The sequence below is a fragment of the Mastomys coucha genome, chromosome X (genome assembly GCF_008632895.1).
Source record: "Mastomys coucha isolate ucsf_1 chromosome X, UCSF_Mcou_1, whole genome shotgun sequence".
NCBI classification, from domain to species: domain Eukaryota; kingdom Metazoa; phylum Chordata; class Mammalia; order Rodentia; family Muridae; genus Mastomys; species Mastomys coucha.
In genome coordinates this window covers 111308366-111328251 of record NC_045030.1, presented here as the reverse complement: position 1 = coordinate 111328251, position 19886 = coordinate 111308366, and the positions used below count along the sequence as shown (strand labels likewise).

The following is a 19886-nucleotide window of genomic DNA, read 5'->3' as shown; positions in this document are numbered from 1 at the left end:
GCTGAACAAGCCACGAGGAGCAGGCTGGTATCATTCCTCCACTGCCTCTGCTTCAGTTCCTGCCTTGGGTTTCTGCCCTGACTTTTCTTCATGATAGACAGTAAGTTGTAAGAATGAAATACACCGTTTCCTTCCTAAATTGCTCTTGGTCATTGTGTTTATCACAGCAACAGGGAAAGCAAAATATGAGAGGGAGTGAGAAGATACCTGAAGCATATGGGGTAAAAGACTCATGGAAAAGAATCCAAGCTGAATACAGCTCCACGTGCATGGCTTACTGGTACTGGATGAGAAGCAAGAGATGCCTCCAAAAAGTAAACCAGGCAATCCTGGTGAAAGAGAAGGAATGCCCTTCTTCTAGGATAATCCTGAAAACCTCACAAGTCTTTAATACCAGAGAATTTGATGAGAAAGCTGACTCCTCCAACAGACAAGGCAGCAGTGGAGAAGAATCCCATATGCCACACTAAGGGCAGGAGTCAGCCACTCTCATGATAAAGAATGCATTGTTTAAAACTGAGCTACCTTTGGGCCTAAGAACAAGGCAACAACTATAAGTCAGGGAGCTTAGATCTCATCTTCCACAGTCCTGGGATGAGAGATTGCTCTGGGAAGCAGTTGTAGAGAAGTGTAGTACGACCAGATAGTAATCAGAGCAATGAAGATGAGAGGAGACCCAGCTCAGGCTGTAAAGTTCACAAAGAGAGGGAAAACCAACCATTAGCTGCTGGGAACAGATCTCATCATCTGGGAATGACACTGGGGTTTGATAACTCTGAGCCTAAGCTCAGCAAGTAAATCCATCTCTGGAGCCACCACCTATCAGTCATGCCCTGCTATGGAGGTCAAGTACTGTGAAGCTCCAGTGGTTTACTTGATACTCTAACCTGTATTCCTCCAGCAGAGTAACTAATACTCAGACCCTGAACGTACAAAAACAGGCCCTTTGTACAAATGTCAATGCTATGGTTGCTTCTCATATGTAATTGGGAGATACTACCTAACTATAAAATGAGCCACCACAGAGGATACAAGCTGAGTATTTATTGTGAGTCAGGTAAAAACCTGTCAGGCACACAGATTGCAAAGGTAAATGTGGACAGCAGAGCCCCTGTAATGGGAATAAGGACAATACTAAAGTGAAAGCAGATCTGGCAGACAGCAGACTCTTGTCCAATTAAAGCTCAAAGCAGCATAAATCATGGAAAAGACAAGAGTGTGCCCGTGCAAGAGCTTCCCCCACCTAATGCATATAACCAGTAGCATTCAATTAAAAGGAGCCTAGAAAAAAAGATGTTCTGACACTTAAATGCTATTTTTCCATGTGCTTCTCATTTTCTAGGGCCCCATTCTTAATGATTTCACATTAAAAATCACCATTTGGAAGTAAAAATTTTGTATTTCTACCACACATTGTGTAATTTAGATACCTCATAACTATTCCTTTAAACTTATCAAATATGTAAGTGACTTCAAAGATATTTATGATAGATGAAGCAAAAATACCTACATAGCTTTTCCATTAAGTTTATATCATGCAAAATTCAGAAACTTTTGTAGGCCAATTACCTGATCTGGTCTCACTAGCTGCTTTTTAGGTTCCTCTTCTTTAGCTAGATGCACATTTATAGATGCATATATCAGACCTGCAGGCATGGTTGTCAACTTTCCCATCTGAAAAAGACATATCAAAAAGACCACTGTAAGTGAAAAGATTCTGTTTCCAATTCCTGATAAGTAGTATGAGGATCTTAGGAAATATATTAAATTTTCAACTATTTCAAATTTATACATTCACATAAAGCCCTTGTGTTGTTCCAACTACTGCAGAGTGCAAAGGCCTCATGGTCTTCTTCAAAGTCTGATTTTAAATGAATATATATGAACTCTTATCTTCATTACAGTCTCTTAAAAGTGGGAACATCACTTGCCTTGTGTATGCAAAGCCCTGAAGTCTATTTCCATACTACATAAACTTAATGCAGTAGGTAGCACATGCTTGTAATGCTAGCACTCTGAAGTTACAGAAGAAAAATCCAGAGCTCAAGGTAATCCTTGCTTGTTCGAGGCCAGCATGGGCAACATAAAACTCTGGTGCATGGGCGTGCGCACACACACACAGAACTGAATGGGCAGTGAGATGGTTCAGCAGCTAAAAGCATGTGCATGTTTGATGACCTGAATTCAATTCCTGCTACTCATATAATAAAAAGGCAAATGCAGCAGCACACACCTGAAATCCAGCCTGTTGGGAAATGGAAGGTGGAGACAGAAATATTTGCTAGAAGCTCTTAGGCCAGTTAACTCGGAGTATGCCACGCCTCAGAAACAAGAGAAACCCTGCCTGGAAAAGGTATGCCTGGAGCATACCAACTCCCACTAATTGTCATCATCTGACCTTACAATTACACCATGATAAGTGCATGCCATGGCACACAAATGCCTGCATTAACACACACATATCACACAAGCATACATACAATTGAAAAGAAAAGGGCAGGTGAGATGGCTCAGCTAGTAAGCATGCCTGCCACCAATGCCCAGAATCCAGACAGTAAAAGAAAAGAACCACTTCCTACAGGTTGTCCTCTGAGTTCCTCATGAACACAGTGACACATGTAAACTCTAACACATGCAAAGGAAGGAAATAAAATATAACTTTAAAACATGGAAAATTTTGGGCTACCTTGTTAATATTATGCTTTCCAGAAACTTGTACTTCCTTGCAAATTTCTTGTGACTGTAAATGTGAGCAAAGCCTCCAAAACTAGAAAGAGAACAAGAAAGGTAAAAAAAAAAAAAAAAAAAAAAAAAAAAAAAAAAAAAAAAAAAAAAAAAAGACACCAGGGAAGGTCAAGGGTGGGCAAAGGCACGTATATGACTTAGGAAAAGACACTAGATACAGGAAGTTAGGGCAGGGGCGTGGAAGCAATGAAAGTAGCAGCAAGTCTACTAAAACACATGCTGTTGGAAAATGTCATGCTATCTAATTAAAAACTTTTTTTTCACAGAAAGTGGTATTTTATTATGCATGAGCTGCCATTTTAATCTCACATAAAACTTAAGAGTGATAACAAAAATCTAAAAAAACAAACTTGGCTGATATATTATTGTATATGAAATGACGTTGATGATATAGGATGTATTTTCAGTATAGTAACATTTTAACAGTTTTAAAAAAAACTAATACGATTGTGTTTTATGTATAAAATAAACATTAATGAACTACAAAACAGAAGCAGAAATGACCATCACTGTTTGATGGAACAATGGGTTTGTTATTATATAAATTTGTGTTACTGCTTTTGTTTATTTAACTTATTTATCAAATGAGAGGCTACTCTTTATGGAATAAATAATAGCATATGTCATGATTTTTATAAAATACACTGATATACAGTGATACTCTATTATTCCTTTTTTACCATTTTCAAATGGTTAACAATGAATATACTAATTTTGGTCTTCAAAATAGTTTTCTTCTAGAGAAAATTAAAATAAAACTAGTTATGGCTGTTTCCCTTTGTTACTTCTACACTTTGCAAATGATCTGGAAACCTGAGGGTAATGGCTTTGAGCTGTGCCAACGGGAGAGATGTCTGGGTTGGTGTCCCACGCCTTAGCTATTAATTATGTATGTAAGGTTGAATCTTTGAAATCTTTAAGAGGTTAAAAACTGAAAAGAAATATTGGGTCTAGAAGGATGGCTCAGCAGTCAACAGTACATACTGCTCTTATAGAGGATCCGAGTTCAGTTCCCAAGTCCCAGAGCAGGTAGTTCACAACCTCCTGTACCTCAACTCCATGGGATCCAGTGCCTCTGGCCTCCTTGAAGACCTACACTGGTGTCCACACCCACCCACCCCACCCCAGCCCTGAATAGACACAATTTAATCTTACTTAATCCAATTTTTAAATGAAGAATCAAAGTATCACTTACTTCAGGGAGGCTGTAAAACTAGTTTTTACTTCAAACAGCAGCAAATAACATATAATTTAAGTTAAGATATTAAGTATAACTTTGAAGAAAATAAAAAAATATTAGTTAATATGAAAGAAAAGTAACAAGTGTAATTCAATGACTTCTTTCTTTTTAGCATATGTTTTGTGAATAACAAAATATTTTTAGTAAAATACTAAATGGCTTGCTGGGAAATGGCTCAGTGGATAAAGCAGTTTACGTACAAATATGAACACTCTTATCACACACATAAAGTAGCTTCAAGAGCCTAAGAGCCAGCATTCAGTCCCAGCATTCATGACATAAAGTCAGGCCTCCCTGAGACAAGCTACCTAGATTAGCCAAAATAGGAAGTTCTGGACCTCTGAGTTCAGTTAGAGATCCTACCTCAGTGAATTAAACATGGAAAGTGATCAAGGAAGATAGTTGATATCAACCTCTGGCCTACACACACACACAATGATAAATGCTATAACTTCTAAGTAGCAAACAGTTATATTCCCAGCATGAGGGAAGCCAGGGCAGGAAGACAAGCTCTAGGTCAGGTCTGGCTACATAACAAGAACCTTCAGACTCACATCTCTTACTAATTCTGCTGTTGTGCCTAGATGTACAATGTACTTCATGATCAACAAGATCATTAAAAATTACATCACAAAGATACAGCTTTATTAAAGTTGATGCCATAAAGCATGCTTACCTATGAGCCTATTGAGTTTTGTTAGTAAAGCCCTAAGATGATTATCTGAAATAGGTCAAGTCTTATACTATTTAAAAACTATTTTTAAAATATCTACCTAGATGCACATTTTTCCTAAGATAATAATCCCTAGATATATAGAAAATGTTTTGAAGCATTATAAAATACATGAACACTTTTCTACAACCTAATATTCTTATAGTAGTCACATCAATTCATGCAATGCAATAATGTCATCTAGGCTTTACGATAAATTCACATGAATAGATAATTATGATCTAATACAAAAAATAGATCAGCATACTTCATCCTTTTGACCACAAATTAACAGTGAAATAGTTGTTACTCTATAAAAAGGAGTGGCTGATGGCATAGTACATTGAAGCATAGAGCAATGGTTGGCAAACTCCAACACTGGGCCAATTCTGGACTGAGCTTAGCTAAAAATGACTGTAAATACCATAAGGTTTGTAAAGAGAAGAGTAAAGAAGCATCTGTGACTATAGACCTTACATTTTCCAAAAATCCAAAAGTATTATCTGACCCTTAACAGAAATACTATTATAACAACAAACATTGTCAATTCCTAATTTAAAAAAAAGACTAGAATTTAAGTACCAGAGGAATTTAAGTATATTATAAGATTTTATAAGGGAAGGCTGTCATTAATCAAATAGCATTAAAATTAAGAAGAGGTGCTCTGGCATTCAAAAGAGTGAAAGAACTTGAGTTAAAACTATTTGTATCTGCAAAAATAACAATTCGTCAGGGGCAAATTATAAATGATTTTTTAAAAGCTAATGAGAATTAAATCCAGTTTTCCCCAAAAGATAACAGGCCTTAGGAAGAACATTCTCCAACATAAAGATAATAAATAGCAAAGATAAACAGCATTTAACTCTCTCATTCGGGTACAACTCATCCCTTGCTAGAATTTTTATAATGAAAATAATTGATTCTTGTTATTTGTGATTGCTCTGTTTTATAAAGCAGCTAGAAACAATTGCTTCTAGGGAAATTCCAGGGTTATCTTCCCATGATTCATTGGTTTTATTTTCATCAATATATAACCTTGTTTCGCATTCATTTCTAACTCAAGGCATTTTATTAATATATTTTATCGACTCATTAACACTGCCTTCATGGCCAACAGCACTGTAACTAGATCTTGGATAAAGCTAATCAACATACATGGAGGAGGAGGAAGCAGAAAAAGAGGAAGGATGAGAAAGAGGCAAACATTATCAAGTAGACACTGTAATGAAGGTATACTGGAGTTAAAAGTGTGATCTGCAATCTCAGTCTCAGTTAATAATAGGAGAGACAGTATGTAATACAACAGCTTATGCCAATGAATATTATAATGCAGGTATACACAAGTGACATAGGAATCAGCAACCTAGACCAGGCCCTTATCATCTTCTTGGTAAAGTAGTGCACAGAGGGCAGACTTTAGAGTCAAATTTAAATGTAAATTATGGCTCTACTCTTTATTCATAATGTGACTCTGAGAAAGTGAATCCCTGTGTCAATGTCCACATGTCTAATGTCACCTATCACAAAGGAACTAACACAGAGAAAAGGTTCAGTATATATTATCTGTTGCCATCATCATCATCGTCGTCATCATTGCTGTCATCCTTAGTCTCCTAGCCCATGGCTATGACTCTATAGTCTCATCTAACTCCAGCCAAGTATAATTGCGTCTGTCAAGTCAAGATAATTTTATTGTCAATCAGATCACTATCCTGCTTCAAGAAAATAAATTGGCTTCCTCTTTCCTAACACACTGCTTAAAACCATTTTTTTTATCTTCATGTTCTCTGTAATCTATTTCCAATCTATACAGATAGTCTCCTTTCTCTCTAACTCTTAACCTGAGCTTTTTATTTCATGTGTCACTGCTATGACCATTTACTCTCCAAGTAGACTAATAATTCCTTAGGGAGTGATGACAGCTTTACCTAGATAGCTATGAAAATTCAAGTCAAAAAGATGTGGGCACAAGTAGGAAATCTGTGAGTTAATTGTTTATCATCTACTTTTAAATGCTTCTCAGCTTTTTGGCTAAAATCAAGTGTATCTTTCACTTCTGAAGAATTCTGCTCATGAAATCCATGGTGACATTTTAAAATGTCAGATCTAATAGCAGCAGCAAATGCTGTGGGCAGGTTAGAATAGTTTCACTGATGGAGAAAACTGAAGCTAGCCTGCATTATAATTTGTCCTCCCAGAATTACAACCGCAATATTTAGCCTTTTGATCAATACAATTCAGAAAAGTGATTGTGCCTTCCCCTCCTTGTGTAAAGAAAGAGAAATCCTATTTTACACACCTGAGACAACATGCCTCACTAAGTGCTGGTACCCTAGAATATAGTTATGCAACAAGTACCTCATGCAAACAGCCAGCTGGACCTTCAAATTGAGATTTGTAAAATTCAATTGTGCTTGCAATATTGCAGGTATAAAATGCTTTTAAATATTTGGCTCAGGAACTTAGTGAGTCTATTTCTAGTACCTAATGAGCTGTGACAAGTTGAGATTAGTCATCAAAATACAGGACAGCCATTAGCAGCTTAATAGAATTTTGTACTTTACAGTGCCCTGGGGCTGGTTCACTTGTGAAGGTCTAAAAGGCAAAGGTAAAAATGGTATTATTGAAGGAACATACTGCTGTGAAATAGAAAGATTGTGTTCTAGCCTCAGCTCAGCTACTAATTTGCCAGGAGACCTTTTGTGTCTCAGATTCCCCACTTTTGAAAGAAGGTTGTACTACTACAAAGCATCCAGGGTTTCTTCTAATTATGACAATACATGATGGTAAATGACAGTGATAATTTCCAAGTATATAATTTTGCAGCAAATAAGTGACTGTCGCCCTTTTCCTCAAAAAATAGAAATCACCAGAATGTAATTACATTTATTGATGTTATACTAATTATATCATAAATTTTACTCAAACAAACATTGTGAATACAGAAGCTACAGGGTAATTTTAATAATTTAGGAATAAAAGTTACTATTAAAAGAGGTGCCCTGGGAGCAGGGGTGGGGGGAACACAAAAAGACTCAGAGAGGGGAGAATACACAGGAACAGCAGGCAAAGAAAGGCAAATGGAAAAACAGGAGAGGAATCAACTATAACACACTTTATTTTAAAAGGCACTGTAAGCGTAATACTTGTATGCTAACTTAAAAATTAAAATAAGGGCTAGAAATGGCTCAGGGGTTAAAAGCATTGGCTGCTTCTTCCTGAGGACCCAGGTTCAATTCCCAGCACTAACATGGCAGCTCACAACCATCTGTAATTTCACTTCCATGTTTTCTATTGGCCTCTGTGGGCACCTGACACACAAGTAGTATACATACATACACACAAGCAAAATACCCATATATAAAAAATAAAGAATACTAATATTAAGTACACAGACCAATTAAGAATTATCCTCCCAATTTAATTAAAAAACTTCATTCTATTATTTTTAAAGTCCTATTATTTTTAAAACTACACATTTATTTTATGTGTGTTGTGGGAATGGGTACATGACATGCACATATGTGAAGATCAGAGGATAACTTGTGGAAGAATGACAGTTCTCTCCTACCATGTGAGCTCTGGGGATTGAACTCAGATCTGCAGGTATAAAAGGCAAATGCTTAGAGCCACTGAGCCACCTTGCTGGACCTTCTATTTTCTGTTTTAATAAGGACAGTAGAGTTTGTATGGCAAGAAAAGAAGTAATACAAAGTATTACTAAACTTGATGGATACAGTAGAAATACTGATCATGATTTCATCAGCCACTTACACATTTTGAAGCATTCAGATCTAGAAGTAGCAATAGCTACTACTCACAGCATAACCATTTTAGTTTCAGAACCTATCCTGGTCACATGTGCCATTTATACTATAATCAGTTAAAATTAAAATTACTTTAAAAACCAGCTCCTCCATCCCACTAAGCATCATTTTAAAACCGCAGTAGATTAAAATATGTGTAAAATACATATATACATATATATTGTACACATACACACATATATGTATATCTGATATATACATATATGTATATACATATATTGTACACATACACACATATATGTATATCTGATATATACATATATATATACACATATATAAATATATGTATGTACACACATATGCATATATCACATATATATGTATATATATTATACTATACATACATAATGTGTGTATTATGTATGCATATATATACACACATGTTCTGAATGGATGTAGAGTTAAAATTGATATGAGAATAGTTTAATTTCTTTTTGAAAGAATCACAAGTTATTAAATGTTGCAGCCCTAAAGCTGCACTGTTTAATAATAAAATTGTTTTCAATGTCATACATATATATTGCACGTACACTCCCCTCCACACACACATTGAAAGAGCCAACAGAGCTAGTCATGGTCACTGTAAAGAAATATAATGATGCTATTCTTCTAAAAAGGATAAAGGCAAATAATAAAAATGAGATATTTCATCCTTATATATAAGGAAGGGGCTTTCCTGAAAGATGATATATATTTCAGAAAATGGTGAACAAAACCAAACATGTATTTTATTTACATTTTCTCCACCTTTAACAATACTTGGATGCTGTTCTGGCTATAAACATAAAAACAAACTGTCTCCTCCCTCAGTGCCCATCTCTGAGGAAACATACCATCCATTATTTTCCCAGCTTTGTGTCTCCTTTAGTGCTTTCCTGCAGGATTCTTTTGACTAAACTCTGCCTCGTTGTCCCACAAAATACCATTCTGAGCATAGATCACTCTTTGTTTTTATTTTAACTTGAGAAAGGGAGAGAAGAGTAGTGCAGGTGTCACAGAGCACACATTGTAGCCAGGGGACACAGTCTGCAGTCTGTTCTCTCGTTCCACCTACGTGGGTTCTGGGAGGACACTCAGGTCAACAAAATTGCTCTACAAGATCTTTTACCAGATAACTCAATCAACAGACCCCAGAACTGCTAGATAAGGGCTCACAGTGAAGCTTTCCATAGCCCTTAAATTAGATTTGGTTTTGCATGCTACTTTGAACCTCATCATTTTCATCTTACATTGAAGCAAATAAATCTTAGAGGCTTTATTGACAATTTAACCCTGAGCTTGTATCAAGGGCATGTTTTAGTATAAATTAATGAAAGCAAATCATTAATTTATGTTATACAAATGTAAGAACCAATATCTAAAATATAAAGCAATTATATCATTTTTGTCCAGACTTTTGACATTTAACAATAAATGTTGTTTTCTATGGTAATTATTCATTACTACCTAGTATGTTCTAAAGTATTTTTTAGAAGACATATGAATACCAATTTTGTGTTTCTAGCCTAACAATGTTACAGGGACACATAATCAATTACAATTCCAATCATCTAAAATAAGGAAGGAGAAAATGTGATTCTTCAAGAAAAAAAATATTTTCCTTTACTGATAAAAAAACTTGACCAATATATTTGTTGGGTTTTTAGAAAAAAAAATATCAAATAGGATAATTACAAAGGTGATTAATTTCCCTGTTCAGACACCTTGGAAAATGTCTTCTTTATAAATATCATTTAACCGAACTATTAAGTGACAGTAACAGAAAGTAGTGACATAGAACACATGTGTGGAAGTAACATATTTGGAAGATAATAGCTATCTAGAACTTTTAGGCATTAGAGAAATCCTAAAACCATGAGAAGGGGAAAGGAAACAGGACTACATAATTTAAAATATGTTGGACAAAAAGCTTTCTCTGAACATCCAATAACTAACTAAAAGGGTCAAAGGGCTCAGGCAAGGGTATTCCAGTGGCTATCTTTATAAAAAGCTACATTAAATAATGTTTTAATCGAGAAGTAAAAGAAATAACAAGAAATAGAAGAATAGATACAGAGCAAATGATGGTTGTGGAGGCACACAGCAATGAGAAACTTAAAAAAAATAACACTGCAATGAGTTAAAATTGGATATGGAATAACTCTGCTCCCTGGTAGAAGTATGGTATTGTGCCATGCCTTACTATGACACCTCTAGGCACATAAAGGTTCTCTAAAGACACTATGTTCTGTGTTTGAGGAACAGTTAGCATGTTACAGGAAGTTTGTATACACTGAGTTTATACATCTTCACGATAATCCAATATAGTTAGTATCATTTAAGGTGCTGCTGGTGAAAGGTTTGGAATTTGGAGTTAAACTGACTTAACAATAACAACCAAAACTTACTCTAGATTATACCTGGAACTACAGGAATATTCAGTTTGATAATTCATTGATTCAGTGGCTTATCAAGAACTCAGATTCTGGGATATGAATTTTGTCAGGTTCACTGGATCTCTTTGACCCAGTGTGGCCACACTGAATAAATCTCCCATTTCTACTTTCTACTATTAATGTGACTCTTCTAGCTTATTGAGGACAGAGAGCTGAACCTAGAGACAGGATATAACTCCCCAAGTTCAACAACAAAACAAAAGCTCAAGTAGAACTACAACACATTGTGGGGGTGCCTGCCACTCACAGTGAAGTGTACTAATCCTAAGTGGAGAGGAAAGATGGAAATGCCCAGCAGTTGCTGGAGTCATTGTCCTCCAGGGACATTTTGCTGTCTCTTACTTCAGCCAGCACCAGTTGCTTTTTACCTCCACTAAGTCCTGCTCTTCTTCCATGGGACTAGAGTTAAGTTCATAGCACCCACATGAGGCAGCTCAAAATGGCCCATACTTCTAGCTCCAAGGAATCTGATGCTGCCTTCTAGTCTCCACAGACAACCCACACATGCATAGTATATACAAATACATATATTTTAAAATTCCTGACAATTTAAAACTTTGATAATGTTAGATATTTGTACTTATTTTTGAAATCTAGTCTCTCTTTAATATCGATTTATACCAAAGCTTAAAAAATACAAAATAAAAATTTGTATCTCACTACAATTATAAAATCCACAGTTTGAAAACTATTAAGATTCATATATTTCAAAAGTGTTATTGCTTTAATATAATGGTACCAATATAGAACTAGAATCTAATTCTTGTGTCTAAATCAACAAAAAGTTGTTAAACAGATTGTTTCCTCTTTGTGATGGACTTAAGGCAAGATTTTATGTTTGGTTAAAATTGTTTTATGTTTTCTGATGTTTCTGTTTCAGACTTGTGACTACTTAGAAAAGTGTCTTAAGAAAGTCATAGTTCATTTTAGGATCAATTTGTGTCTTTTAAAATAACTAATTTGTAAGCAACTAATTTAAATTGACTCTACTACAACTGATGCCTAATGTTACCTGTGACTAGAAGTGCATATCCTGTATATCTAAACTTTATATTACATAAAATATACAAAGTTAAAAGCATGTAAGGTTCATAGATGCAAAAGAACCAACAAGTGTTATTGCTGAGCACATTGCCTTCTAAACAGCCAAGTAAGGGAAGAGACAGTGACAGACTGCAGCCAGCCGGAGACATTGTGAGCAATGGTCCCTGCAGGCCAGAACATGCGCACCCAGCTTTTCCCTGGCCACAAGTCAGACATTATCCTGGAGAAGAATGAGAGACAACACATACAGATTATGGATTATGGAGGAGTAACAAGGATATTCTTCCCAACCCTTTCTTTTATCCTGAAAGACTCTCCTGCCTGGATACCATAACCCTAAAATGTATCCTCTACACACCCTGCATTTTTGAACTTAGAAAAACAGCTTTTATTTCTCTGCAATATCTAATAACTAATAGAGCTTATATTGTCTTGGTCACTAGCACATACAGCAACAAACATGATGTATATATTTGATAAACGTGAATAAATTACTTGATTGGTAGGTGAATGGGCTGTTCCAAATGCCAAAAAATATCTTCCTATCCACATAGCTTCACTTGTGCTCTTTCAAAGAAACAATCTATACAAACACCAGAATCTTTTCTTGCTGTATTAGACTTTGCTAAGGTTCTTGTCTTCAGTCCCTTTAGTTGCTGACTCTTGAAACCAACTGTCATATCTTTAAAATAGATAATGATGGGCCTTCACAAATCCTCCCACTCTGGATACTATGGTTTCCTTATGTGTATGGTATAATGCTGACTTCTTAGTGTTGTACAAACTTTAAAAGGCATTAAAATAGCTATCTGGACAATCATGCTAATTAATGCATGGAAAAATTATATATACACTCTGGTAATTGACATTTTGCTATTGTATGTGAAATATACTTGTATATAACCCATTTGTAATAACTAGTAGTACTGTTTTCCAAACTTTTAAGAGATTTTGCTTGATTGTCAGTGCTAATACTTACCAAAGATTCTATATGTTGCCTTAGAAATAGCTTCCATGTAGTACTTCTGTATAATTAGGCTAATTATCTCTGACTGTTTTAAATGTAAGATGCCTCAAACTATATAAACCTTATGAAGATTAACATATATGGGATATTTGTAAATCTATTTACAATTAATTTTCAAAATAGTTTTACTCTTGATGGTTCTGTTTTCATAAAGCCTTATAGTTAATTGGGGATGTTTACTATAATTGTTTTTCAGGAAAGCCATATAAAACTATCAATATTCTACAGAAGTACAGCTTTGACAAACGACCCTGAACAGTTATGAAATGCTAGGACATTATTTGCAAGATACTTTCAGGTATGCCAGAAAGTAGAGCCGCCTCCTCTACTTCAGGTATTAAAACTGAGCCAAAACGATTATTGGCACTAACTCTTTGAAATCTGTCACTTACAACTGATGTGGGTAGCATCAATTCAGACAAACCAGAACAATTTTTTCTCTGACTTCATGGGGCAATGAAAACCAAACCACCAGAAGGATAATCAGTAAAGTCTTCTGGGAATATTATTCAGAGACAAAAGGGAAACTGGAAATATTGAAATAAAGTCACACTGCTTGCTGTAGCACTTTCCCATAATCCCACCATTTGGGAAACTGAAACTGGAGGACCTTAAGTTTTCGGGCAGCCTAAGCTTCATGATGACACCACCCCATCTTAAATGAACAAAATGAGGTTGCTCTGTCAGCCTTCTAAGAGTAACTAAAAGCCAAAAGGTTGTTTAAAAATGATTTTAATGTACTGCTACTACCCTCCTGACAATAAGTGTGTTTTAATGCTGGTCCTTACTTGCATTCTTTTATTACAAAAAGACAAATTCCAAGACGTTAAAACAGAGAGTGAGGAATTGCAACAGGCATGGCAGAAAATGAAGATACTCTAGAGACGCTTACATTTCTGAATCTGACTTTCAGAAAACTGAAGCAATGGACCCCTCCCAAAAAAATGAGAATTTCCCCAAGAATCTCATTCTAGAAGGAATAAGCCCCAGTTAGAGGGAAATTTTCTGTCTTGGAAAATAATTCCAAACTTTGTTGGACTACTTTAAATGATAAGATTGAAGCCCAGGAAGGATAGGTCAATGGTGGTACAGTAATTACTGAGTGGCATACCTTCTCTGGAATTGCTTAGATGTTCAAATCTTTGGTCTTCTATTTAAACTTTAATCTCACTTCAGGCCCCTAACACAGACCTTGGAGTTTCTGAGGATGAACATGTAGGGTTTCCCTGGATTTATTTGTCCTTCTTCTTGATGTGACCACACTAAATAAATCCTTTTTTTCTGTTTTCCACTATTAAAGAGAAAGAGAGAGAGAACAAGCAAGCTTAGATTCTTGCATCTCTCTGCTTTGTTACCTACATTTAAATGCCATTTAGAATGTGCACAGAAGCTGGTATTTTCTTGCGATCTAAATATTAGAGGGCATTAATAGCAAGTAGTGATGTGTGGCACATCTTAGGATGAACATGCTTACAATATAGTAACTGTGGTCTAATAAAATACATTGTGAGGGAAAAGTGGTAGATAATTAACATTTTTGAAAGCAGACTATGCATAATAAATTATGTTAATAATGTAGAAAGTATATATACTATTCTGAGAGGGTCAGATAAGTAAATAAATATAAGTACTCTGTAAGATCCTCTAAGTACTGAAAAATCACTGCTGAAAAGGCTGTCTTTTTCATTAATTTATTTATTTACTCACTTTATATCTCAATCACAACCCCCTCCCTTATCTCCTCCCAGTCCTACTATCACAATTCCCCACTCTTCCTTTACCCCTTCCTCTTCTTCTTAAAGAGGGGGAAGCCCCCCCATAGGTACCAACCCAGAAAAGGTTGTCTTTTATTCACTAAACTCATCACTCAGCCAGCCCATAAAACCAACAAGTTGTATACATTCATTTCACATTTATGGAAGAAAAAAGCAAACAACATCAAAACACTTTTCAAGATAGCAATTTCTAAGGTTCTTTCTGAGCTCAATTATCCATTCCAGTCTACTTCATTTGAATAAATATTCTAACAGCCACAACATAGTTCAATTAGCAAAACTGAAAAACAGAAGAGAGTGAGTGATGAAGAATGGATTTAACTCCCTAGTCTAAGACGGATGGGAATTACATGGTACATGTGAGATTTAATTTGCATAAAAATTAAAGCTCTAGCACTTAAGGCCAATCATAAGATAACCAGAACAAACAGCCCAGCTTAATGTGGCTGTATAATTCAATAATAGGGCCAGAATGTTAACATATTTAAAACACTGAATATTTTAATTAAAATATTATATAAAAGTACTAAATTATTTTGGAATTTCTAAACATTTTTATGACTGCAAATGGTGGTACAGTAATTACTGAGTGGCACTTGAAAATTTATCTTAGATAAATAAAAATCCAAGAAGTACAAAAATAAAAATAACATACCTATTTGATATACTTGAAATCCTACAGAAATGGAATAAGATCATTATAATTCAACTTTATTCAGTTTACTGTTATCAAGGTCAGACAAATACTATATATACTATCAAAAACAGCAATTTTATTTTAAAGTCCTGAAGACCATATTTTGCATATATATATAAACGTATGTGTATTATATGCAGGAAAAAAGTAAGCTCTGCACAGCTCATAGAGATTTAGCAAATGAACACTGAAAGTATTCTATTTGTCTGAATAGAGAGAAACACTCAAAGAGATGACCTTCAAGTTGTTTTCAGTTTAGGGTCCATATGTTACAAGATTTCACAGCAATTAAATAAGCAGTATAAGATTGCTAAATTAGTCTTTCTAAATTACTGCTTCTTTCTCCTATCTCAACAATTATCTTTATTCAACTCTGCCAATATACCCTTTGACTCTAGCTATATGAATTTTTCCAGGCCTCAAAGATGTAAAGCATACTCTTCTCTCAGTGCATAGACTCCCTTCATCTTCCCTACTAGAATGACTTCCCAAATCCTATGGCTACTCAACAGAAAATAGACTGTACGCATTGAAAGAGGATAATGTAACATATTTGTAAGTACCAGATTTTTGCTTCACACAAATAAGAAATGTTTTTCAGTGAGCCATTGGAATATGAGCTAGGCCATCAGAGCAGGGTAGAGTTTAGTAAGTATTTTAACAATGGTGCTTTGGAGTACCTGCTAGTACCAACAGCCAATGACTAGTGACTAGAGAGAGAATTCACCTTTGCATAACATGAAAAACATGACAAAGTTCTTGGTAAAATCAATTATTCTGTATCAAATACATACTTTAATAGACAGTATTTTCTATTCAGGTCAATATACTTTTAAATACAATCACCAATAATATTTTCATTAGCGAGTTTCTGAGGGAAAGTATACTTATAGTGTAACTGCTTAAATATTGATTAAATACATCACATTTTGTATAGGCAGGCCAAAAGAACAGTAGTGAAAAGAGACCGTTGTAACCACTCTAGAAGAAATGAAGATATTCTAAAGGGATGCCTCTCAACTTCAATATAAAACTATTGAAACAACAGACTCCAAAGAAATGGTAATCTCCCCCAGAGAAATGCTTGGAGAAGAAAGAGGCCTCAGTCAGGTGGGAAATTTGTCTCCTACAAAAAGATTTCACACAGTTCTAACAACTTACTAAGATCACCTTAAATAAGACTGAAGCCCAGACAATAATGAATGGGTCAGTGTTGGGCAGGACCACACCTTGACTGAGCCTGCTTAAGTGTATGTATCCCTGGCCTTATGTTTAAATTTCACATCACTTCAGGATCCTGAAAAAGGACTTGGGGGGATAACTGGGTCGATTTGTCCTTCTTCCTAATATGGATTGTGGATATACTGAATGAATCTCCTTTATCTGCTTTCCATTTTTAATTTGCCTAATTTTTATGTTTCCATTTACTCTTTGGGAAATATATTACCACAAAGCTACATATAAGCTCTAAATCAGTAGATTTGAGAGAGAACAGGGAGGAGCTGTATTTTACTGACCTAGCTCAAGGAAAAGACAGACTACCCTCCTCTTCTTAATTGTGATTGTTCTTTTTTATAATCAATTACTTCCTCCACTCTTTATTTTGCCACTATCATTTGTTCCAACCGGTATTTTTCCAATTCTTTCTTTAAACTTCTATTTACTAGTTCTTTTTCCCCAATATCTGTCTTTTCAGTAGAGAAGGGAGACCTGTGACTCCATATATCAGTAGTATTCGTTCTGGGTGATTTCTCTACGGAAGTGGTGTGTATGCTCCAGACAGTAACAAACATAGAGGCATACAGGACTGATGAAATAGCAGGGAAGAGGTGCAACAGAAGTTAACTTGAAAGATCAAGAGCTGCTCCAGAATAAACTCATGATTATTAGATACAATATAAAATGGTAAGTGATTAGTCTTACAAGCAAGGGACGTGTAACAGACATATCAGCGTTTTAAGTATGATCATTTATATCTCAAAATACATGATCTCCACACTATATTTTCTGGCCTAGCCACTCCTATAGCTAAAATCCTTTCTAAAACTCATTCCCAAGCAACCCCAAGCAGTATTATTTGTGACCGGCAGTAAAATGAAATGAGGCAAATACAGTATTGTTCCCACAAAACTTTTTTTTTTTTAAATAACATTTTTGTGAGAAAGCTCTTCAGTAGACTGAGTTAATGATCATATCATTTTCAATGATCTATGTATGCTCATTTAGATCATAAAGAAGAGGCTCAACCTCTCCTTCCTATCCATGAAAGTGCATCTTACTTTCTTTTTCTGAATTCTGGACTACATCCCTATGTATGCTAGACTATTTTCCGGGGATAATAAAGTCTGTGATAATAAGAAGTGCCACTAAACTCATCTTCGACTTTAACAGATACACTACTATTTTCTCTAGCTGAAACCAACAAGAAAAAAAAAAAGATAGTAATGCTTCATCTTGGAGATGCAGCTAGGAGCTATTTCTTGGCAGCAACATAAAAGTCTCAGACAAGAGTGCCCTGTTTTAGAGTAATCACCAATGAGTCACTAACAGAGGACCTGTATATATCAAGGCACTTATTTTCTTCTGGAAATAGTGGGTAAGTGAATCATCTCTAAAAGAGTAAAATATCATTAAATCTACTAAAAAGAGAAAGGAAGCCTTTTAGCCATGGTATCATTTATTATACTAGAAAATGAAAAGCACATACTTTACTGAAAAAGGAAATCATACACACACACACACACACACACACACACACACACACACAAACACACTTGTATTTTCTGGCAAAATTCAAACTCTTGGAAAAAACTGTGATAACTAAACAACAAAAAACAACCCAAGTACAATAAACAACAAAAATGTACTTGTACAATCTGGTCCTTGTTCATCAGCATTTCAAACAGTCAACTTCAAAGCATTGAAATTAAAAATAAAAGCCTGTAGAGAAACTCTGGGAATATGTTCTGGCCTGAGGGGGAATGCTGTCTTGTTTTTATACTGCATGTATCTTTCCAACAAGACCTGAGTAGCTGGATTTAGAGTGTTTGTTGTGACTTTTGATGTGTGTATTTTACTTACGGGGCCAATGTAAACATAAGCTGTGGACTAACTACTTCTGGGAGTCCAAAATATACAAATATCCCAACTTAACCCATTTAAAATATGACCTATGGAACTGAGCAGAGAGCTTTCAAAAGATAGCCAGAAAGCATCTTTAATTGTTAAGCACCCCTAGACATCAGGAAAATGCAGATCTAAACCACTCAGTGATTTCACTTCACTCCTGTCAGAGTGGTTGTCATTCAGGGGTGACAGTAAATACTGCTGTGGATGTGAGGGGAAAGGACCCTTACACAGTGCTGGTGTGAGTATAAACTACTTCAGCCTCTTTGAAAATTGGTCTAATGTTCCTTAAAAAAAACTACAAATAGATATACCACATGAGAAAAGCAAGTATCTATGAAGTGTTCAGCCCCAAAAGGGATAGCTACATCACACCCATTGTCCCTATGGCTCAAAAACTCCATGGAGGACTGCAAGGTGGGACTGAAAAAGCAGAAGACAACCAATCACTAGGAACAATCTCTGGGTGCATGTCATAGTACTCATGAATTCAAAAATTCTGTTTGTCTACTTAAGATCAAGCCAGTCAAAATTCCAGCAAGGATCAGAGAGGGCCTCTTCAGCCCTAAGGAGGAGCCATGGAGAGTTTATGATTGCAGGGAAGGGGAGAGTCAGTTTTCCTCAGTGGTCTAACCCCAATTACAGAGAATATACTCCAATGGATGACTCCACACCTATACACACACTTAACTGAGCGGCCCTTATTTCAGTGGGTTAAAAAGAAAAGGAAGAAGGCAAGAGAACACAGAAGAGGAGGAGGTGATGGTAGAGATCAAGCAGGGATAGAAGGACAGCTTTTTTTTCTCTACATAGAAGAGCTCCCTCTGTATACTAGGCAGGCCTTGAACTCAGCAATCTATCTACCTCTGCTTCCTGAGTGCTGGGATAAAAGATATGAGGTATCATGTGTGGCTAGGGCAGCTTTTGTTAATCCATGACAACTATTTTATACTTGAAAGGGAATTCTCTACAAAAACATCTACATTCAAATTTCTAGCTTCCTGCTTGAAAGATAGTGTGAGAAAGACAACATATGAAAGCTGACAAGGGGTTTCCAGAGGGACTTTTTCTTAGCAAAAGGAAAATAGCAAAAGATCCATGTCTTAGCCAAATGTCACTACTAGAGAAGTCATCCATTTCCTTCTACTGCACAGTAGCCAAATAACATCCTGTGCTGCAACATCACCTAACTGCTGCAAACCAAAAGCACCAGAGCAGGCTTATCACAGAGTACCACAGTCCATCAGTCCACCGCTAC

At 35.7% G+C, this 19886-nt stretch overlaps 1 protein-coding gene across 6 annotated transcripts in view; it reads right to left on the bottom strand.

Moving 5' to 3' along the window:
- Positions 1–19886, bottom strand: part of Apool (apolipoprotein O like) — a 68031-nt gene that overhangs the window by 45088 nt on the left and 3057 nt on the right. For 3 of the 6 annotated variants that reach the window (XM_031367065.1, XM_031367070.1, XM_031367082.1), the window contains exon 2: positions 1570–1674. In XM_031367065.1, the coding sequence (XP_031222925.1) occupies positions 1570–1674 (105 nt within the window). Of the gene's footprint in view, positions 1–1569; positions 1675–2686; positions 2768–14141; positions 14322–19886 lie in introns of all 6 variants that reach the window. The other 3 variants (XM_031367046.1, XM_031367055.1, XM_031367076.1) reach the window with 2 other exon arrangements.